At 41.5% G+C, this 19,355-nt stretch overlaps 2 protein-coding genes across 6 annotated transcripts in view; one reads left to right on the top strand and one right to left on the bottom strand.

Annotated features, from left to right (window-relative positions):
* The window catches only part of LOC121578384 (sodium-coupled neutral amino acid transporter 3), an 86,403-nt gene that overhangs the window by 51,057 nt on the left and 15,991 nt on the right, over positions 1 to 19,355 (top strand). For all 3 annotated transcript variants that reach the window (XM_041892739.2, XM_041892741.2, XM_041892740.2), the window contains one exon: positions 17,649 to 17,731. In XM_041892739.2, coding sequence (XP_041748673.1) covers positions 17,649 to 17,731 — 83 coding nt within the window. The remainder of the gene's footprint in view (positions 1 to 17,648; positions 17,732 to 19,355) is intronic.
* Positions 1,443 to 6,740, bottom strand: LOC121578385. Of its 3 annotated transcripts, XM_045223917.1 has the most exons (7): positions 4,869 to 6,740; positions 4,411 to 4,789; positions 4,232 to 4,325; positions 3,754 to 4,092; positions 3,477 to 3,660; positions 3,114 to 3,238; positions 1,443 to 2,887 (listed from the first exon to the last, which is right to left on the bottom strand). In XM_045223917.1, the coding sequence occupies exons 2-7, from the start codon at positions 4,449 to 4,451 to the stop codon at positions 2,678 to 2,680; spliced, it is 993 nt and encodes a 330-aa protein (XP_045079852.1). In that variant the 5' UTR covers positions 4,452 to 4,789; positions 4,869 to 6,740; the 3' UTR covers positions 1,443 to 2,677. The 3 variants fall into 3 exon arrangements, 2 of the variants coding, with proteins under 2 accessions (XP_045079852.1, XP_045079853.1); XM_045223918.1 differs by lacking the exons at positions 3,114 to 3,238; positions 4,869 to 6,740 and having other exon boundaries at positions 4,411 to 4,855; XR_006661608.1 differs by lacking the exons at positions 4,232 to 4,325; positions 4,869 to 6,740 and having other exon boundaries at positions 1,443 to 3,660; positions 4,411 to 4,856.

Here is a 19,355-nt window from a genome sequence, read left to right on the forward strand (position 1 = left end):
TATCTGTATTAATGGAACCTGTTTGAACTTGTTATCAGTATAAAAGACACCTGTCCACAACCTCAAACAGTCACACTCCAAACTCCACTATGGCCAAGACCAAAGAGCTGTCAAAGGACACCAGAAACAAAATTGTAGACCTGTACCAGGCTGGGAAGACTGAATCTGCAATAGGTAAGCAGCTTGGTTTGAAGAAATCAACTGTGGGAGCAATTATTAGGAAATGGAAGACATACAAGACCACTGATAATCTCCCTCGATCTGGGGCTCCACGCAAGATCTCACCCCGTGGGGTCAAAATGATCACAAGAACGGTGAGCAAAAATCCCAGAACCACACGGGGGGACCTAGTGAATGACCTCTGTAGCTCAGCTGGTAGAGCACAGCGCTTGTAACGCCAAGGTAGTGGGTTCGATCCCCGGGACCACCCATACACAAAAATGTATGCACGCATGACTGTAAGTCGCTTTGGATAAAAGCGTCTGCTAAATGGCATATTAAATTAAATTAAAATATTAAATATTAAAACATGACCTGCAGAGAGCTGGGACCAAAGTAACAAAGCCTACCATCAGTAACACACTACGCCGCCAGGGACTCAAATCCTGCAGTGCCAGACGTGTCCAGTACATGTCCAGGCCCGTCTGAAGTTTGCTAGAGTGCATTTGGATGATCCAGAAGAGGATTGGGAGAATGTCATATGGTCAGATGAAACCAAAATATAACTTTTTGGTAAAAACTCAACTCGTCGTGTTTGGAGGACAAAGAATGCTGAGTTGCATCCAAAGAACACCATACCTACTGTGAAGCATGGGGGTGGAAACATCATGCTTTGGGGCTGTTTTTCTGCAAAGGGACCAGGACCACTGATCCGTGTAAAGGAAAGAATGAATGGGGCCATGTATCGTGAGATTTTGAGTGAAAACCTTCCATCAGCAAGGGCATTGAAGATGAAACATGGCTGGGTCTTTCAGCATGACAATGATCTCAAAAACACTGCCCGGGCAATGAAGGAGTGGCTTCGTAAGAGGCATTTCAAGGTCCTGGAGTGGCCTAGCCAGTCTCCAGATCTCAACCCCATAGAAAATCTTTGGAGGGAGTTGAAAGTCTGTGTTGCCCAGCGACAGCCCCAAAACATCACTGCTCTAGAGGAGATCTGCATGGAGGAATAGGCCAACATACCAGCAACAATGTGTGAAAACCTTGTGAAGACTTACAGAAAACGTTTGACCTGTGTCATTGCCAACAAATTGGTATATAACAAAGTATTGAGAAACTTTTGTTATTGACCAAATACTTATTTTCCACCATAATTTGCAAATAAATTCATAAAAAATCCTACAATGTGATTTTCTGGATTTTTTTTCTCAATTTGTCTGTCATAGTTGACGTGTACCTATGATGAAAATTACAGGCCTCTCTCATCTTTTTAAGTGGGATAACTTGCACAATTGGTGGCTGACTAAATACTTTTTTTCCCCACTGTACCTGCTCATCTGAAAATGGAAGACTTAGCCCTTGGCTTTCTAGTTTTTTCAAATCATTTATCAACGGTTCTAGTATAACATTAAAACCATACTTGTGTGTGAAAAAGTGTTTCCAAATGAATGTTCATCAAAACCGAATTACATTTTTGGGGAACGTTTCTTACAACAAAATAAAGAGAGCCAATTTTGTGAATTCCACGTTTGGAGCCAAGGGGATTGGCTGTTTCAAAATCATCATAGTATAGTTGGATTTGTATAAGTGTCAGGCTCTGATCTACACTCTTTCTTTAGCAAAACACAAATGTCTGGATTTCTGCACATGAACTTCAATGTTTCTAAAATCGGCACATATATAAAAGTATCCTTCACAGGTACTTGATCATAAATACCGGATTTCTGATTTCGCCTGTTGTCATATCTCACTCCCAGTGTTATTTCTACTGGCTCGACAACTCCCCATTTTTGGTGGAAGTATTTATTTTGTTTCCATTCTGTATTTAGATTTGTGAACAGGTTTTCATAATCTTCAAAAGATTCATTTATCACAGATATGTTGGGGTCAGTTATAGGTAAAGCAGATATAGCTGTATGCTTTGCTTGTGAGCGAATCTCACTTGTTAGTTCTTCCAAATCTCCTACAATTGGAAATCCCACTCCCCTGTAATTTGGCCACGATGGATGCACACATTTCTTTAGTTGGATCTTTAGTAAGTCCTGAATCATTGCTCTCAGAATAAACACTGGAAGAGCTACATTGATTTTGTGGATTAAATGTGTCCTCCAAAGCATGTGTCCTTGAGATGTAGTTGCAACTGGCTCACTAGATGAACATGCAACAGTTGAAGTTTGAGAAATTTGCTGAACATTACTATGAACACTATTAAGGTGCTTCCGAAAACCTGTATATGTTAGGAACTGATGCTTACAGCCTTGCTGAGAACAAAACAATTTGAACTTGGGTCCAGGATAGTAACCATGTTCAACTCTTAAATGTGAACTCAACTGTTGACTGCTGGGATAATATTTCTGACACATGAAACAGGTCAACATTGTTATAGCTTCTTACTCACAGGGTGAGAGTGCTACTGGCTGGTTAAGCAGTCTCACTCTCAAATCTTTAACTCTGGGTGACTCCTTCATTTTCCCCACATCAATGTTATACACTGTTGTCTGCAGGAATGTGTAAAAATTCACAAATGCCACATCGTAAGACAAATTAAAAAATGTTCTTTGAAAAGTTCATCACATGCCCCGAGGGAGCGGTTTGCCTTGCATGGGATGAGACGCTTATCCATTGTGATGTAGAAGCTCTCAATCTTGCTCTTCTGACGCCCAACAGCGAGGAGGTACGGCTGCCGACCCTGCTGGTTGCGGAGATGCTCCTCCAAACTGCAGCATGACTAGGGTTGAGATCAGAAAACTGAAAATTAGACACAATAATAATGTGCAGCCACAGAGAAAACTACATTATACAAGTGATTATTCAAACATCTTTTCATTGGCTAGTGCAAGATGGGAATGAAAACCTAATTACAATTCCATCCACTTTTTAACAACCCTCATTTACATATGTGGCTAAGAAGGTGACGTGACAAATTATTATAATCACCTTAATAATATAGTTACCTTATGAAAGACAACAAGTCTCTCAACTGCATCACATGCACTAATTTTTGGAGACTTCAGTCCCCCTGGAGGTGGTGGAAGGAGATTTAACAGTAACAACAGGGAAGCCATTTCTTGGTCGTAGGCTGAGGACAAAGAGTCACAAGAATTAACTGAAAACTCTTCAAATGTAATACTTTTCAGGTTTGAATGAGAACAGGGAGGCATTATGAGAACGTTTTAAACCGTCATCCATCTATTAGTCACATTTATCCCAAAAATCAGATCAACGTTCAGAGATACACAGAATAAAGAAATGAAATATTATTGCAGTTATAGTTTAACTGCAATTATAGCACATTTATTAAAATAAAAACAACTCACTTGTTGCCTCATCAAGATCACTTCCTGGGGGACTTTCTGCTGACTGCACCAAGCGACGCAACTCTGGTGTTGAGGTGAGCCGCTTAGCCTCTTTTATGACATTTGGCTTGAAGAACAAATCCCATTTCTGAAGAAGCCTGGAGGATGTGTCGTCATCAAATAGGAGAGTGAAGTCTTGGTCCACCTTTAAGAAAGAAGATATTAAACTACTACTACTACTACTTCAGGAAATACTTTCACATTTCAAGCCATTCTAAACATCTCATCCCAAACTTACCAATCCTTTTGTATCCAGGAATCTTGGGAAGCTGGAGAGGATATCAACACTTCTGCCTGGGTCATTAACGAGCTTCTGACGGTGCTGAAAGGTCTCTCTCATCTTCTGGAAAATCAGGGAATTGTCTGTGGTATGGTTGAGCAAAGACATGGCCTCTTGGCAAGCATCACCATCAAGCTGCCTTTCAACATTAACAGTCCTTTGGAAATTTGGGCCCCCTGGAGAAAAGTCAATTGGGCTATTTGGTGGCAGTGCAGATCCTCGACGAATCTTCCTCTGGACTGTTTTCAGACGCCAAGAAATGTATCCTGTGCTGCTTGCAGCATCATAGAAGTGTTCCTGAAATGAAAAAAAGAAAATAAATGCGTTGTCATACCAGGCTCATGAGAAATCTCACGGAATTCAAATATCAATGTCGTCCACACAGTTTTGTGTCACAACATGACATGAAAGAGTTAACAATAATAATGCCTATTACATAGCCCTTCTTGGAGTATGGATCCTTGAGGGAAGGGAACAACATCACTATCCCACGTGCATAATCTTCTCTGATTGCTTTAGTGGGGCGGTGCCTGAGAGGAGATATTAAATTAGTACATTTATGCAATGGCCATGCAGTTATTTGGCACAAATAAAAACAATGTGAAACAAACATACCCATGATTGTCAATCATGTGAGCCACCAGGATGTTAACCATTTTTCTTCTTGCAGCATCTGTTAGGGTTTCTGTTGTTTGGTACTCCTGTAGTACTTCTTCACCCCCAGACTTGCCTCTTAGCACAGCTTCAATCAACTAATAAAAAACAAAAACATCAGAATACAAAACATGGTGATAAATAGCTTTTCTAGAGACTCAGAGTGAAAAAAATTAAGAAAGAAAGCATTAAGAAACCTGTTCAGCAGACACAGCATCATGTGTATCCTCAATTCTTTGTCTCTTGCTAGGGACATCATCTAGGATTATAGTTGATGCACTTGAGCTGAAGCTTGAGTCAGACGTCTCAGAAGCAGAAGACAAGGAGAAATCAGAGAATTCTAAAGGAATAGAAAAAATGCAAATAATTATATTATGTAAGGTGTAAAGTGCTTTATTATACCTGCCTTGATATCTCACCCTGATCTGAGAATACTGTCAGCACCACATTGCCTTGTCCGACGAGGTCGCTGAATATTTCTGCATCAACTTCTGTCCCTGTTGCATCCTTGTATATAACTTTTGCATCAGGTGGCAGGCAAAATCTCTGGATGACTGGAAAAGATAGTAAGGTCAAACTGAATGTGCCTTTGAAGTCAGCACTGTTTCTTGCCTCACAGCCAATAACTGTTCACGTTAAATACATACATCCACCACTGTATAATCCTTAAATAGACCTAGAGCATTTTCCCTCACATAACCCATTCCCACTTAAGTCCAAATTTATAAATGGATGATTGGCTTTTTTTATTGACTGTTTTGGTGTATATTAATACTTTACACTCTATGAAGCACACATTACAGAACTGAAAATGATTAGCAATTTAACCCCATTTACCGTATAAAAGAGTCTGATAAAGGCATGCAAAGAAATCAGAATCGACAACATTAAGGAGCTTGCACAATGAGCTTTTAAAAGAACATGGGTGTGGTTTAAAACCTTTTTCCTAAGCCATGCTAACCGTTTTCATGGAATTGCATAAAGTCAAACCGTCCTTCATCCTCATTCAGCTTCACATATTTCTGCTGTTGGCTGTACTTCACCTGGACCAGCATTTTGACTGAGACATGCAAGGAAGTTTGATAAAGTAAATAAACATTTAAAGGAAGAACGGTAAATATTAAAGCTAAATCGACAGTGTTACACCATTTTTGGTGACCCATCAGATTATGTGACCTGCACTGTTGGAAAAAGTACACATTATCAGAAAATCGCGCTGTGACTGAGATATTAAAATGCTGCTTATGCATTGACTCATCAATATTTAATGATGCACTTAAATGTTTAATAAATCTGCTAATTTTGTACTTTAGCTTTAACTTAGTAATTTCAGTACCATTAACTTATAATACTTATATACTTTTACTTAAATAAATGATCTGAGTACTTTTTCCAACACTGCAGGTCATAGAATCTGATGGGTCACCAAATACAGTGGTACGCTGGTCACACAGACAACTAAACACGTGAAACACCGTCTGCATGTTGGGACATGTTTTTTGCAGCCCCTTTGATGTTCAAAGTGAAGGGGGGAAAAAAGACGTTAACTCCAGCCTCAAACAAGATTTTATACAGTAAAAAAACATAACGCTTTGTTTTTCCTTTATTAAATCATCATTGATAAAGTTGGAGACGGTTTAAGTAACAAACTGTTAGCTAGCTTACCATACACTTCTAGCTAGCTAATCACCAGAACAAATTTGCTGCTCAGTCCTGGCAACAAACATGGTTTTGTTAGGCATATATTCTCTGTAGATGTTTCATTGTTCATACTGAAATTCTCAGCATCAATTTATAATTGTTTCAGTAAGTTTGAGTTAATTGCACTTACCGTGTAGTACTGCATGGGAAGGAGAAAATGGCGCCGACTTGTCTCCTCTGTCTCCAACCGAAGAAGTGAAATGCATGGGCAGAGCTTAATTACATCTCTGCAGAGTCAACTCTGTCAAATAACTCCAACACTGAACACCATTTAAATCAGAATGTGTTAACATAACACTCTGGGAGTGAAAATAAACTCGGAAATGTTTAACCCTGAAATTTCAACACTCCAATTTTTGCTGTGTACTTTTGTAACATTCCGTTTTCTGGTTTCATTTATCAAAGGCGCGTGCGCACAGAAAAGACTAAACCTTGCGTGCACTTTAAAAAAAGTAACTGCAAAAGATTAACATTCTGCCAACACCTCTACAGAAATTTGATCTTTTTTTTTTTTTTAACTGTCATGGCCCAGTTTCAACATCTCCAAATCATCCAGCAAATGAGAGCGTTTTGTTAGCATAAAAGGTGACTGTAGGGCAGGGTTCTTCAATTCCGGTCCTGGAGGGCCGAAACAGTTCTTTTTTCTATTTCTACCTGGTAGTTAATTGCACTCACCTGGTGTCCCAGGTCTGAATTAGCCCCTGATTAGAAGGAGAGGATGAAAAACAGAGGTGTTTCGGCCCTCCAGGACCGGAATTGAAGAACCCTGATGTAGGGCATTTTCCAGGCGGGGTTGAAACGCTCGTTAACGACCGCAGAAATATAGTATGGCTCTGATCTATCAATGAAAACATGCGTATACTGTGTGTTACATGCGACAGTCTGATAAATCCCAATAATTTGTTGTGCATACAAATCCTAGAATCTCCACGTATGGCAGAATTTAGTGAGAAATGTACACACGGTTGATAAATGAGGCCCCAGGTGCTTTTTATATTTGTGGCGTCAGTTGGGGGGTTGGCAGGGGTTTGTTTATAGCCCCAGGCTCTTTAAATAGAGATGGGTTTACAATGATTCATACAATGTGTCTGACGGCTGGATTAGGGCCTATCACACAAACACACACACACACACACATTTGTTTTACTATCCTTGTGTGGACCAAGCAACTGATTCCCATTCAAAATCCTATTTTCCCTAACCCTAACCTTAACCCAAAAACCCAAAACCTAACCCTAATTTTAACCCTAACCCTAATTGTAACCCTAACCCCTAAACCTAAAATAGCCTTTTTCCTTTTGGGGACCGGTGAGGACCCCTTTGGATCCTAGTTCCTCTCTAGGTTTCTTCCTAGCCACTGTGCCACCTAGCCTCTGCATTGCTTGCTCTTTGGGGTTTTAGGCTGAGTATCTGTAAAGCACTTTGTGACAACTGCTGGCTTTATAAAATACATTTGATTTGATTTAGAAGCATGCACAACACAGATAATAGGAGTTTCAGGAGTTGAATGGTTAGAGGGCTACATATTAAGGAAGAGCAGTACAGTAACTAATAGACAGCTGGATAGAACAGGAGAGTGTTTGAATACAGGGAATAGAATGCTGTATGTAGAAGATTAATATTACTGTTGAACAGTATTGGTGAAATGAGGTGTTGTGAATCTGAAACACTCCGAGGGAGACAGAGAGGGAGATGGACAGGTGGATAACGCATGGGATTGAATAGGGCCCAGGACCCCTAGACCCTGATCTGTAATGAAATCATCTTGACTCACCCAGTCACGGCCTGTGATTCCTGCTTTCTAGGGACTCTCTAAAGTCCCCCCAACCCTCCTCCCCACGCACGCACACACCCACACACACACAAAGGACAGTGCATTAGCACACTGTAGGCTGTAGACCAGACAGCCCTGTCTGTTGTATGGTGTTGCTCACAGAGAGGGTTAAGAATAACAGGCTTAGCAGCTTAACCAGAGGCCTATATGTCTGAAATAGCCTCTTATACCCGGGTTTTAGGATACAATGTGCTGTAGCAACGGCTCAAAGACTTGTACACGTCACCAGGCATTGAGATGTGTACAAAGCGTGTCAGACTCGCTGAAAAGCGTGTCAGACTGTGATTGTGTTTTGGTGTACCGTTTAGTCGTCCTGCTACTGATTTCGCCTTGGTGTTAATGTAACTAGCTTGTTCACAGGAAAGTGGCAGCAGTAGGACATGGCCAATCAGGCCTGATGTGTTTCACGTAGACACATATTAAAAGACAGTTCGATTTCAGGAATGGTTCTCTCAGACTGAGCCCAGTCTATACGGTAAGTGGCACTCAACCTGTCCCAAGCCACCATGTGATTCGACCAATGGGTCACCCTGTGTCCAACATTCTCAACACTGAGCATGCAACATGTAACACATCTCAATGCCTGGTGACGTGTACAAATGCATGTAGTGTACATGTGAACACATGCAGACCGTTATAGGTACAGTATGCACTGTTTGTGGCTATTTAGGACCCTCAAATCCTATTTTTTATAAGAGGCAAATCACAGTTTTGATGAGAGGATGTGTGTTTCCCACATACTGTATAGCAGACCTCTCAGATGTAGACAGATGCATGTAGAGGGCCCTGGCCTGGCCAGTGTTTGGCTGAAGGGAGGGAAAGGGATGGAGGGGGAGTCAGGCTAAGAATAGGACCTCCCAGCCCAGACCTGCTCCTCACACATACTGGAGCACTGCTCATACCAAGGCCATGTGGAAGGAAAGTATGTTTGGGTGGAAAGTATGTTTGGGTCAGGGGGTGGGTGTGTGGGACTGGGGGGTTGATGTGAGGTGTGTTTGGGTTGGAAGGGTAGTTAGTACTTGAGGGTATTTTGGTTGGTAAGGGCATGGGGTTGTGGTGGTGGTGGGGAGGGCACAGATATGAGGAGAGAGCTGCCAAAAAGCAAGCGGGATGGCGTGGGAACAGGGCAATTCTCACTCATTGAGAAGTTCAACCTCAGTGCCGTTTAGATCCCTATATGCCACCCTTATTGGAACCGTAAACTTCAACATAAATCAGTAGCCTTACATAAGAGAGTGGCTTAGACCAGCATGCCAGATTAAAAGAGCAATGTCTCACAGCAACAACAGTCAGAAATAGACATATTTCCCCAATAAGCGCTACAAGGCTGTTTCTATGGCTCTCACAGAACAGACCAGCAGACTATTTTTCAGACTATAATGCTGACTCACTGGCAGTCAGCACATCCCATCATCAGATGAATGGTAATGGAAAGTAAAGGAATCAACACTTTAAAATGAAAATATTTGTTTTACAGTTTCATTATTTTGACCACCCCACAGTTCATTGGAAAAGGAAGTGTAAACTCTAACATAGTATATCTGCTACAAAGGTATCTTGGCAGCATAGATAAAATGTTGCTGTTGTAAAGCACATTTTCTGCAATTCTACAAATTTTTCCATTGAGCTGAAAGAAAATGTTGCAGTTTTGAAGCTAATTTCCAGCAATTCTACACAGTTTGGCATGGAGCTGAGAGACAATTTTGCAGTTGGTTAATGGGCATGTGCCTTGAATGCCCGATTTCTCCCTGACTGTCTAGTTTTGATATGATTGTTAGTTGTCAAAGATGGTATTATTTAAAATATATATATAGTTCAATATCTTTTCTGTATGCTTTCTATCTGGTTTTGGTCGTTGACACTGAAATCATTTTTCCATCCCGAAAATGACCACTTAGATGTCCCGCAGAATAATTTTCTAATTTATCTACTTCCCCAGAGTCGGATGAACAGGAACAGTTGATCAACAACTAGATTCAGCCGAGCACCAATTTGTTTCTTGAGGTCCGGGGTCCGGAACATAATTACAAATAATTTGTAGACAGCAAATTGACCTCAAGATGACCAAACAGATATAATATATCAAATCAAATCAAATTTTATTGGTCGCATACACATATTTAGCAGATGTTATTGCGGGTGTATCAAAATGCTTGTGTTCCTAGCTCCAACAGTGCAGTAATATCTAACAATACACACAAATATAAAAAGTAAAAGAATGGAATTAAGAAAAATAGAAATATTAGGATGAGCAATGTCGGAGTCCGGAGTATAAATATATATTCTATCCATATACAGTTCATATTGTCTATACATCACTTCACACATATACAGCTGTGGAAAAAAATTAAGAGACCACTGCACATTTTTCTTAAATAAACATCTCTACATGTATGACAGCCATTCCATTCCCGTGTCTGTTGAATTCCAACACAGGCACACCTCATTCTACTGAATTACGTACTGATTAGGTGATCACCTGAACCAAATCTTATTTAATGAGGAAAAGTATAAAAACCACTGCTGTGGTCATCACTATCCTCTTGCAATAGGACCAGCTGGATGGCAAAAACAGTGCCAATAGTACCTCAAAAGTAATATTAATCAAAAAATAACAATTGACCATGCCAAAAGAGTTGAAAAGGAAAGTTTTGAGTGAGGAAAAGAAGGGTTCAATTCTGGCTTTACTGGCAGAGGGATACAGTGAGCGTCAGGTTGCTTCCATCCTTCAAATTTCAAAGACGGCGGTTCATAAGAACAAGGTCAAGCAGCAGACATTGGGGACAACAAAGCTACAGACCGGCAGAGGGCGAAAACGACTCTCTACTGACCGGGATGACCGCCAACTCATTCGAATGTCACTCAACAACCATAGGATGACATCAAGTGACCTACAAAAAGAATGGCAAACGGCAGCTGGGGTGAAGTGCATGGCGAGGACGGTTCGAAACAGGCTCCTAGGGGCAGGGCTGAAGTCGTGCATAGCTAAAAAAATAAATCCCTTCATCAATGAGAAGCAAAGAAGAGCCAGGCTGAGGTTTGCAAAAGACCATAAGGATTGGACCGTAGAGGACTGGAGTAAGGTCATCTTCTCTGGTGAGTCCAATTTTCAGCTTTGCCCAACACCTGGTCGTCTAATGGTTAGACAGAGACCTGGAGAGGCATACAAGTCACAGCGTCTCGCACCCACTGTGAAATTTGGTGGAGGATCGGTGATGATCTGGGGGTGCTTCAGCAAGGCTGGAATCGGGCAGATTTGTCTTTGTGATGAACGCATGAATCAAGACACGTACAAGGTTGTCCTGGAAGAAAACTTGCTTCCTTTTGCTCTGACATTGTTCCCCAACTCTGAGGATTGTTTTTTCCAGCATGACAATGCGCCATGCCACACAGCCAGGTCAATCAAGGTGTGGATGGAGGACCACCAGATCAAGACCCTGTCATGGCCAGCCCAATCTCCAGACCTGAACCCCATTGAAAACTTCTGGAATGTGATCAAGAGGAAGATGGATGGTCACAAGCCATCAAACAAAGCCGAGCTGCTTGAATTTTTGCGCCAGGAGTGGCATAAAGTCACCCAACATCAATGTGAAAGACTGGTGGAGAGCATGCCAAGATGCATGAAAGCTGTGATATTCCACCAAATATTGATTTCTGAACTCTTCCTAAGTTAAAACATTAGTATTGTGTTGTTTAAAAATGAACATGAACTTATTTTCTTTGCATTATTCGAGGTCTGACAACACTGCATCTTTTTTGTTATTTTGACCAGTTGTCATTTTCTGCAAATAAATGCTCTAAATGACAATATTTTTATTTGGAATTTGGGAGAAATGTTGTCAGTAGTTTATAGAATAAAACAAAAATGTTATTTTTACCCAAACACATACCTATAAATAGTAAAACCAGAGAAACTGATTTTGCAGTGGTCTCTTAAATTTTTTTCACAGCTGTATATACATACAGTGCATTCGGAAATTATTCAGACCCCTTGACTTTTTCCACATTTTGTTATGTCATAGCCTTATTCCATATGTGTTATTTCATAGTTTTGATGTCTTCACTATTATTCTACAATGTAGAAAATAGTCAAAATAAAGAAAAACCCTTGAATGAGTAGGTGTCCAAACTTTTGACTGGTACTGTATATGTTTGTATGTATGTATGTATGTATATATGTATATATGTGTATATACAGTGCATTTGGAAAGTATTCAGACCCCTTGACTTTTTCCACATTTTGTTACGTTACAGCCTTATTCTAAAATTGATTAAATAGTTTTTTTCCCTCATTAATCTACACACAATACCCCATAATGACAAAGCAAAAACATTTACATAAGTATTCAGAACCTTTACTCAGTACTTTGTTGAAGCACCTTTGGCAGCGATTACAGCCTCAAGTCTTATTGGGTATGACACTACAAGCTTGGCACACCTGTATTTGGGGAGTTTCTCCCATTCTTCTCTGCAGATCCTCTCATCCTCTGTCAGGTTGGATGGGGACTTGTCCCGAAGCCACTCCTGCGTTGTCTTGGCTGTGTGCTTAGGGTTGTTGTCCTGTTGGAAGGTGAAACTTCGCCCCAGTGTGTGTGTGATGTGGTGTATAGACAATATGGACAGTATAGAATATGTAGTATATCTGAATAATAGTATATGCACAGCAATAGTTAAATAGCTTATGCCTTGACTACAATACAGTATATACATATGAAGTGAGTAAAACTGTATGTAAATATTATTTAAAGTGACCAGTTTTCCATTATTAAAGTGACTATGTACATAGGGAAGCAGCCTCTAAGGTGCATGGTAGAGTATCCAGGTGGTAGCCATCTAGTGACAGTGACTAACGTTCAGGGAAGTGTACTGGTCAGACGCCAGCTAGTGGTGACTATTTAACATCTGGATGGTAGTGGGATGAACAGGCCGTGGCTCGGGTGGCTGAGGTCCTTGTTGATCTTCCTGTGACACCGGGTGCTATACAGTGCCTTGCAAAAGTATTCATCCCCATTGGCGTTTTTCCTATTTTGTTGCATTTCAACCTGTAATTTAAATTGATTTTTATTAGGATTTCATGTAATGGACATACACAAAATAGTCCAAATTGGTGAAGTGAAAAAAAAAAAAAAAATAACGTAAAAGTGGTGCGTGTATAGGTATTCACCCCCTTTGCTATGAAACCCCTAAATAAGATCTGGTGCAAACAATTACCTTCAGAAGTCACATAATTAGTTAAATAAAGTCCACCTGTGTGCAATCTAAGTGTCACATGATCTGTCACATGATCTCAGTATACAGTGGGGGAAAAAAGTATTTAGTCAGCCACCAATTGTGCAAGTTCTCCCACTTAAAAAGATGAGAGAGGCCTGTAACTTTCATCATTGGTACACGTCAACTATGACAGACAAATTGAGATTTATTTTTCCAGAAAATCACATTGTAGGATTTTTTATGAATTTATTTGCAAATTATGGTGGAAAATAAGTATTTGGTCACCTACAAACAAGCAAGATTTCTGGCTCTCACATACCTGTAACTTCTTCTTTAAGAGGCTCCTCTGTCCTCCACTTGTTACCTTTATTAGTGGCACCTGTTTGAACTTGTTATCAGTATAAAAGACACCTGTCCACAACCTCAAACAGTCACACTCCAAACTCCACTATGGCCAAGACCAAAGAGCTGTCAAAGGACACCAGAAACAAAATTGTAGACCTGCACCAGGCTGGGAAGACTGAATCTGCAATAGGTATGCAGCTTGGTTTGAAGAAATCAACTGTGGGAGCAATTATTAGGAAATGGAAGACATACAAGATCACTGATAATCTCCCTCGATCTGGGGCTCCACGCAAGATCTCACCCTGTGGGGTCAAAATGATCACAAGAACGGTGAGCAAAAATCCCAGAACCACACGGGGGGACCTAGTGAATGACCTGCAGAGAGCTGGGACCAAAGTAACAAAGCTTACCATCAGTAACACACTACGCCACCAGGGACTCAAATCCTGCAGTGCCAGACGTGTCCCCCTGCTTAAGCCAGTACATGTCCAGGCCCGTCTGAAGTTTGCTAGAGTGTATTTGGATGATCCAGAAGAGGATTGGGAGAATGTCATATGGTCAGATGAAACCAAAATAGAACGTTTTGGTAAAAACTCAACTCGTCGTGTTTGGAGGACAAAGAATGCTGAGTTGCATCCAAAGAACACCATACCTACTGTGAAGCATGGGGGTGGAAACATCATGCTTTGGGGCTGTTTTTCTGCAAAGGGACCAGGACGACTGATCCGTGTAAAGGAAAGAATGAATGGGGCCATGTATTGTGAGATTTTGAGTGAAAACCTCCTTCCATCAGCAAGGGCATTGAAGATGAAACGTGGCTGGGTCTTTCAGCATGACAATGATCCCAAACACACCGCCCGGGCAACGAAGGAGTGGCTTCGTAAGAAGCATTTCAAGGTCCTGGAGTGGCCTAGCCAGTCTCCAGATCTCAACCCCATAGAAAATCTTTGGAGGGAGTTGAAAGTCTGTGTTGCCCAGCGATAGCCCCAAAACATCACTGCTCTAGAGGAGATCTGCATGGAGGAATGGGCCAAAATACCAGCAACAGTGTGTGAAAACCTTGTGAAGACTTACAGAAAACGATTGACCTGTGTCATTGCCAACAAAGGGTATATAACAAAGTATTGAGAAACTTTTGTTATTGACCAAATACTTATTTTCCACCATAATTTGCAAATAAATTCATTAAAAATCCTACAATGTGATTTTCTGGATTTTTTTCCTCATTTTGTCTGTCATAGTTGACGTGTACCTATGATGAAAATTACAGGCCTCTCTCATCTTTTTAAGTGGGAGAACTTGCACAATTGGTGGCTGACTAAATATTTTTTTTCCCCACTGTACCCCAAGAGACTTGCACCTGTAATTTCTGCAAAAGGTGGCTCTACAAAGTATTGACTTTGGGGGGGTGAATAGTTATGCACGCTCAAGTTTTCAGTTTTTTTGTTTTATTGGTTGTTTGTTTCACAATAAAAAAAGATTTTGCATCTTCAAAGTGGTAGGCATGTTGTGTAAATCAAATGATACAAACCCCCCAAAAATATATTTTAATTCCAGGTTGTAAGGCAACAAAATAGGAAAAATGCCAAGGGGGGTGAATACTTTCGCAAGCCACTGTAGATGTCCTGGAGAGCAGGCAGTGTGCCCCTGGTGATGCATTGGGCAGACTGCACAACCCTCTGGAGAGCCCTGCGGTTGCGGACGGTGCAGTTGCCGTACCAGACGGTGATACAGCCTGACAGGATGCTCTCAATGGTGCATCTGTAAAAGTTTGTAAGGGTCTTATGGGCCAAGCAACATTTCTTCAGTCTCCTTCTTCACCACACTGTCTGTGTTTGTAGACCATTTCAGATTGTCAGTGATGTGTACGCCTAGGAACTTTACGTTTTTCAACTTCTCCACTGCGGCCCCGTCGATGTGGATGGGTGCGTGCTCCATCTGCTGTCTCCTGAAGTCCACGATCAGCTCCTTCTTTTTGTAGACGTTGAGGGAGAGGTTATTTTCCTGGCACCACTCTGCCAAGGCCCTCACCTCTTCCCTGTAGGCTATCTCGTCATTGTTGGTAATCAGGCCTAACAATGTTGTGTCGGTTGCAATCTTAGTGATTGAGTTGGAGACGTGCGTGGCCATGCAGTCATGGGTGTACAGGGAGTACAGGAGGGGGCTGAGCACACACCCTTGTGGGGCCCCAGTGTTGAGGATCAGTGAAGTGGAGGTGTTGTTTCCTACCTTCACCACCTGGGTGCGGTCCGTCAGGAAGTCCAGGCCCCAGTTGCACAGGGCGGGGTTCAGACCCATGGCCTCAAGCTTAATGATGAACTTGGAGGGTACTATTGTGTTGAATGCTGAGCTATAGTCAATGAACAACATTCTTACATAGGTATTCCTCTTGTCCAGTTTGGATAGGGCAGTGTGCAGTGTGATGGCGATTGCATTGTCTGTGGATCTATTGGGGCGGTAAGCAATTTGAAGTGGGTCTAGGGTGACAAGTAAGGTAGAGGTGATATGATCCTTGACTAGTCTCTCAAAGCACTTCATGATGACAGAGGTGAGTGCTACGGGGCGATAGTCATTTAGTTCAGTTACCTTTGCTTTCTTGGATACAGGAACAATGGTGGCCATCTTGAAGCATGTGGGGCCCCTGTGTTGAGGATCAACGTAGTGCAGGTGTTGTTGCCTACCTTCACCACCTGGGGGCGGCCCGTCAGGAAGTCCAGGACCCAGTTGCATAGGGCGGGGTTCAGACCCAGGACCCTGAGCTTAATGATCAGCTTGGAGGGTACTATGGTGTTGAAGGCTGAGCTGTAGTTAATAGCATTCTTACATAGGTATTCCTCTTGTCCAGATGGGATAGGGCAGGGTGCAGTGCAATGGCGATTGCGTCATCCGTGGATTTATTGGGGTGGAATGCAAATTGCAGTGGGTCTATGGTGTCGGGTAAGGTGGTGATGTGATCCTTAATTAGCCTCTCAAAGCAATTCATGATGACAGAAGTGAGTGTTACGGGACGATAGTCATTTAGGACAGTTACCTTCGCTTTCTTGGGTACAGGAATAATGGTGGCAATGTTGAAGCAAGTGGGTACAACAGACTGGGATAGGGAGAGATTTAATATGTCCGTAAACACTCTACCCAGCTGATATGCGCATGCTCTGAGGATGCGGTTAGGGATGCCATCTGGGCATGCAGCCTTTCGAGGCTTAACACGCTTAAATGTCTTACCACGGAGAACGAGTGCTCACCGTACGCGGGAGCGGTGGTGGCCCGGGTCGGCGGCACTGTGTTTCCCTCGAAGCGGGCGAAGAAGGTGTTTAACTTGTCCAGGAGCAAGACGTCCGTGTCTGCGACGTGGCAGGTTTTCACTTTATAATCTGTGATTGTCTGGAGTCGTGTCTGAGCCGTTGAATTGTGACACTTTGTCTCTGTACTGACGTTTTGCTTGTTTGATTGCCATAACTGGACTGTTTGTACTCTACCATATTCCCAGTCACCTTGCCGTGGTTAAATGCGGTGGTTTGCGCTTTCAGTTTTGTGCGAATGCTGCCATCTACCCACGTTTTTTGATTTGGATAGGTTTTAATGACTAAAACATAATAATTTCAAACCTTGCTTACATTTGTATACGATCACATATATCTCTCTATTATGCGTGGGAATACTTTGGAACAGATTTCCAAAATTAAAATCACTTGGAGCTGATTTGCTGGTGTTTTTACAGTCTTTTATGTCCCACAATGAATTTATTTTGATAAAAAATAAACTAAAAAGAGAACTTGGGGGGCCAAATAAAATCAACTGCGGGCCGCCAGTTGGGGAACCCTGCTGTAAACTTCCAGTCATTACGCTAACACTAGTAATCATTGGTTAGTGAATCTACCTCTAAATTCCTTGATACTGAACGCGGAGACATAAAAACGGTATCCACAGTGGCATTCTGTTGCAGCTAGCGATATTAATTTAAAAAAAAGATTCCCCCCCAAATAAATAAAAAATTATTTGCGGACCCCAGTTTGAAAACCCCTGCTGTAAGTAACCTCCTCCTCTTATTTTCCCTCTCTCCGCTCTTCTCTCTCTCTCTCTCTCTCTCTCTCTCTCTCTCTCTCTCTAGTTTGTGGTACTTGAATGGGAACTACTTGGTTATCATGGTCTCTATTAGCGTTATCCTTCCATTGGCCCTGATGAAGCAGCTGGGTAAGTTGCACCTTTTCTCCTCTTCTCCTCTCCTCTAACCTCGTATGTGTCACCAACCAGGTAACAAACCTGTGTTGTCTACACAACTCAATACTGTTTTACTTATCTGAGCTAAAGCCAAGCCATTAGGCTCTGGGAGCTAACATGAATCTTCAGGTCTCCGGCAAGGTTACTAATTAATAGTGTCGTTCACTGAACCACCACTACATAAGTACATGCATGGCTGTCCAACTGTAAAGTGTCTTATGAAAGCCACGGCCAGCTTTACATTAGGTCAACCAATCATTACATTATAAATAATAATTACATTATCAAACCGAAATCAACATATTTCTTGAATTGTGTATCGGAAAATGGTGGTAATCCAGTCAAATCTTTGAAACAAAACTCCAGTCCCTCGTAGCCCCAGCAGGTTGACAGCCTCTGGTCCCATACTAGACTAAATGGAAATGTGTAGTGCTTTTAATAACCATTTTGCTTCAGCTGGCCACCTGTTTGAAAGGATAGTCTATGAAAATGTATCTCATTCCACTAGAGGGAGTCCTTTAGTCACCTCAGAATAGAGTGTAGAGAATTATGCTCTAATAGACTCACATATTTTATTTTAATTTCAACCATTTGATGTCTATGCTGTATTAAGTGCCGTGCTAAAGATCGATGTAAATAAATCCACAGGGGTTGATTCACTTGACCCCTTCTTACTACAGCTCTCAGCCCCACTCATTGTTGAACCTTTAACATTTACTTTAAACTTCACAATTGCTACTGGTGTTATCCCTAAGATTTGGAAAGCAGCACGTCATCCCCCTACATAAAGGCAGAGATCCTTCTGACAAGTTAACTTGCCTTGCCAAGGTATTCAAATCCCTGACCAGCTCCCAGCTAAGAACCTTTTTAACTTCTCACTCTATTCTAAATGCACTCTATATGCACCAACCTGGTTTTAGATCTGGACATAGCATTGTTTCAGCAACTATACTTGTTTTAGATGATGTGTTAAATTGCCTAGATCATAAAAAACATTGTGCTGCCTTATTTATAGACCTCTCCAAGGCATTTGACACCGTTGACGATTCCCTACTTATTCAAAAACTGTCTGAAATCGACCTGTTTAAGAACTATTTGACAGACAGGACACAATGTGTAGTTTCCTCTATATTACGAAAGGTGTACTGCAGGGGTAATTTTGAGACCTGTTGTCTTTACTATTTATATAAATAATATTGGTCTATGTATTAAATCCTGTATGTAGACGATACAGTTATGTATGCCATTGCACCGACTGTTGATCAAGCTATGTTAGAGCTGCAATCTGGTTGTTACATTACAGAAAGCCCTTGTTGATTTAAAACTTGTACTTAATCCGGGCAAAACAAAATATATGTTGTTCTCTAATTCACGGAAATGGGCTACATATTCACTCATTGGATGGTTCTCTCATCGAGCGGGTTCCCGCCTATAAATATCTGGCCGTTTGGATTGATTAAGATCTAACGTTTAAAAAAACATACTGATGAGCTAGTTAAAAAGCTAAGATTTAATGTGGGCTTATGTTTTAGAAATAGATCTTGCCTCTCCATGAACAGTAGGAAGCAGATTGTACAGTCAACTTTCCTGCCAGTTC

Source organism: Coregonus clupeaformis, chromosome 12, assembly GCF_020615455.1.
Source record: "Coregonus clupeaformis isolate EN_2021a chromosome 12, ASM2061545v1, whole genome shotgun sequence".
Taxonomy (NCBI): Eukaryota; Metazoa; Chordata; class Actinopteri; order Salmoniformes; family Salmonidae; genus Coregonus; species Coregonus clupeaformis.

Bases quoted from the DNA above. Each gene is read 5' to 3' on its own strand.
- LOC121578385 (XM_045223917.1), bottom strand. From the start codon at position 4,451: ATGGTTAACATCCTGGTGGCTCACATGATTGACAATCATGG. The intron at 4,326-4,410 runs GTATGTTTGTTT...ATCTCCTCTCAG, and splicing joins CACATGATTGACAATCATGG to GCACCGCCCCACTAAAGCAA. The intron at 4,093-4,231 runs GTAATAGGCATT...TTTTCATTTCAG, and splicing joins CATACTCCAAGAAGGGCTAT to GAACACTTCTATGATGCTGC.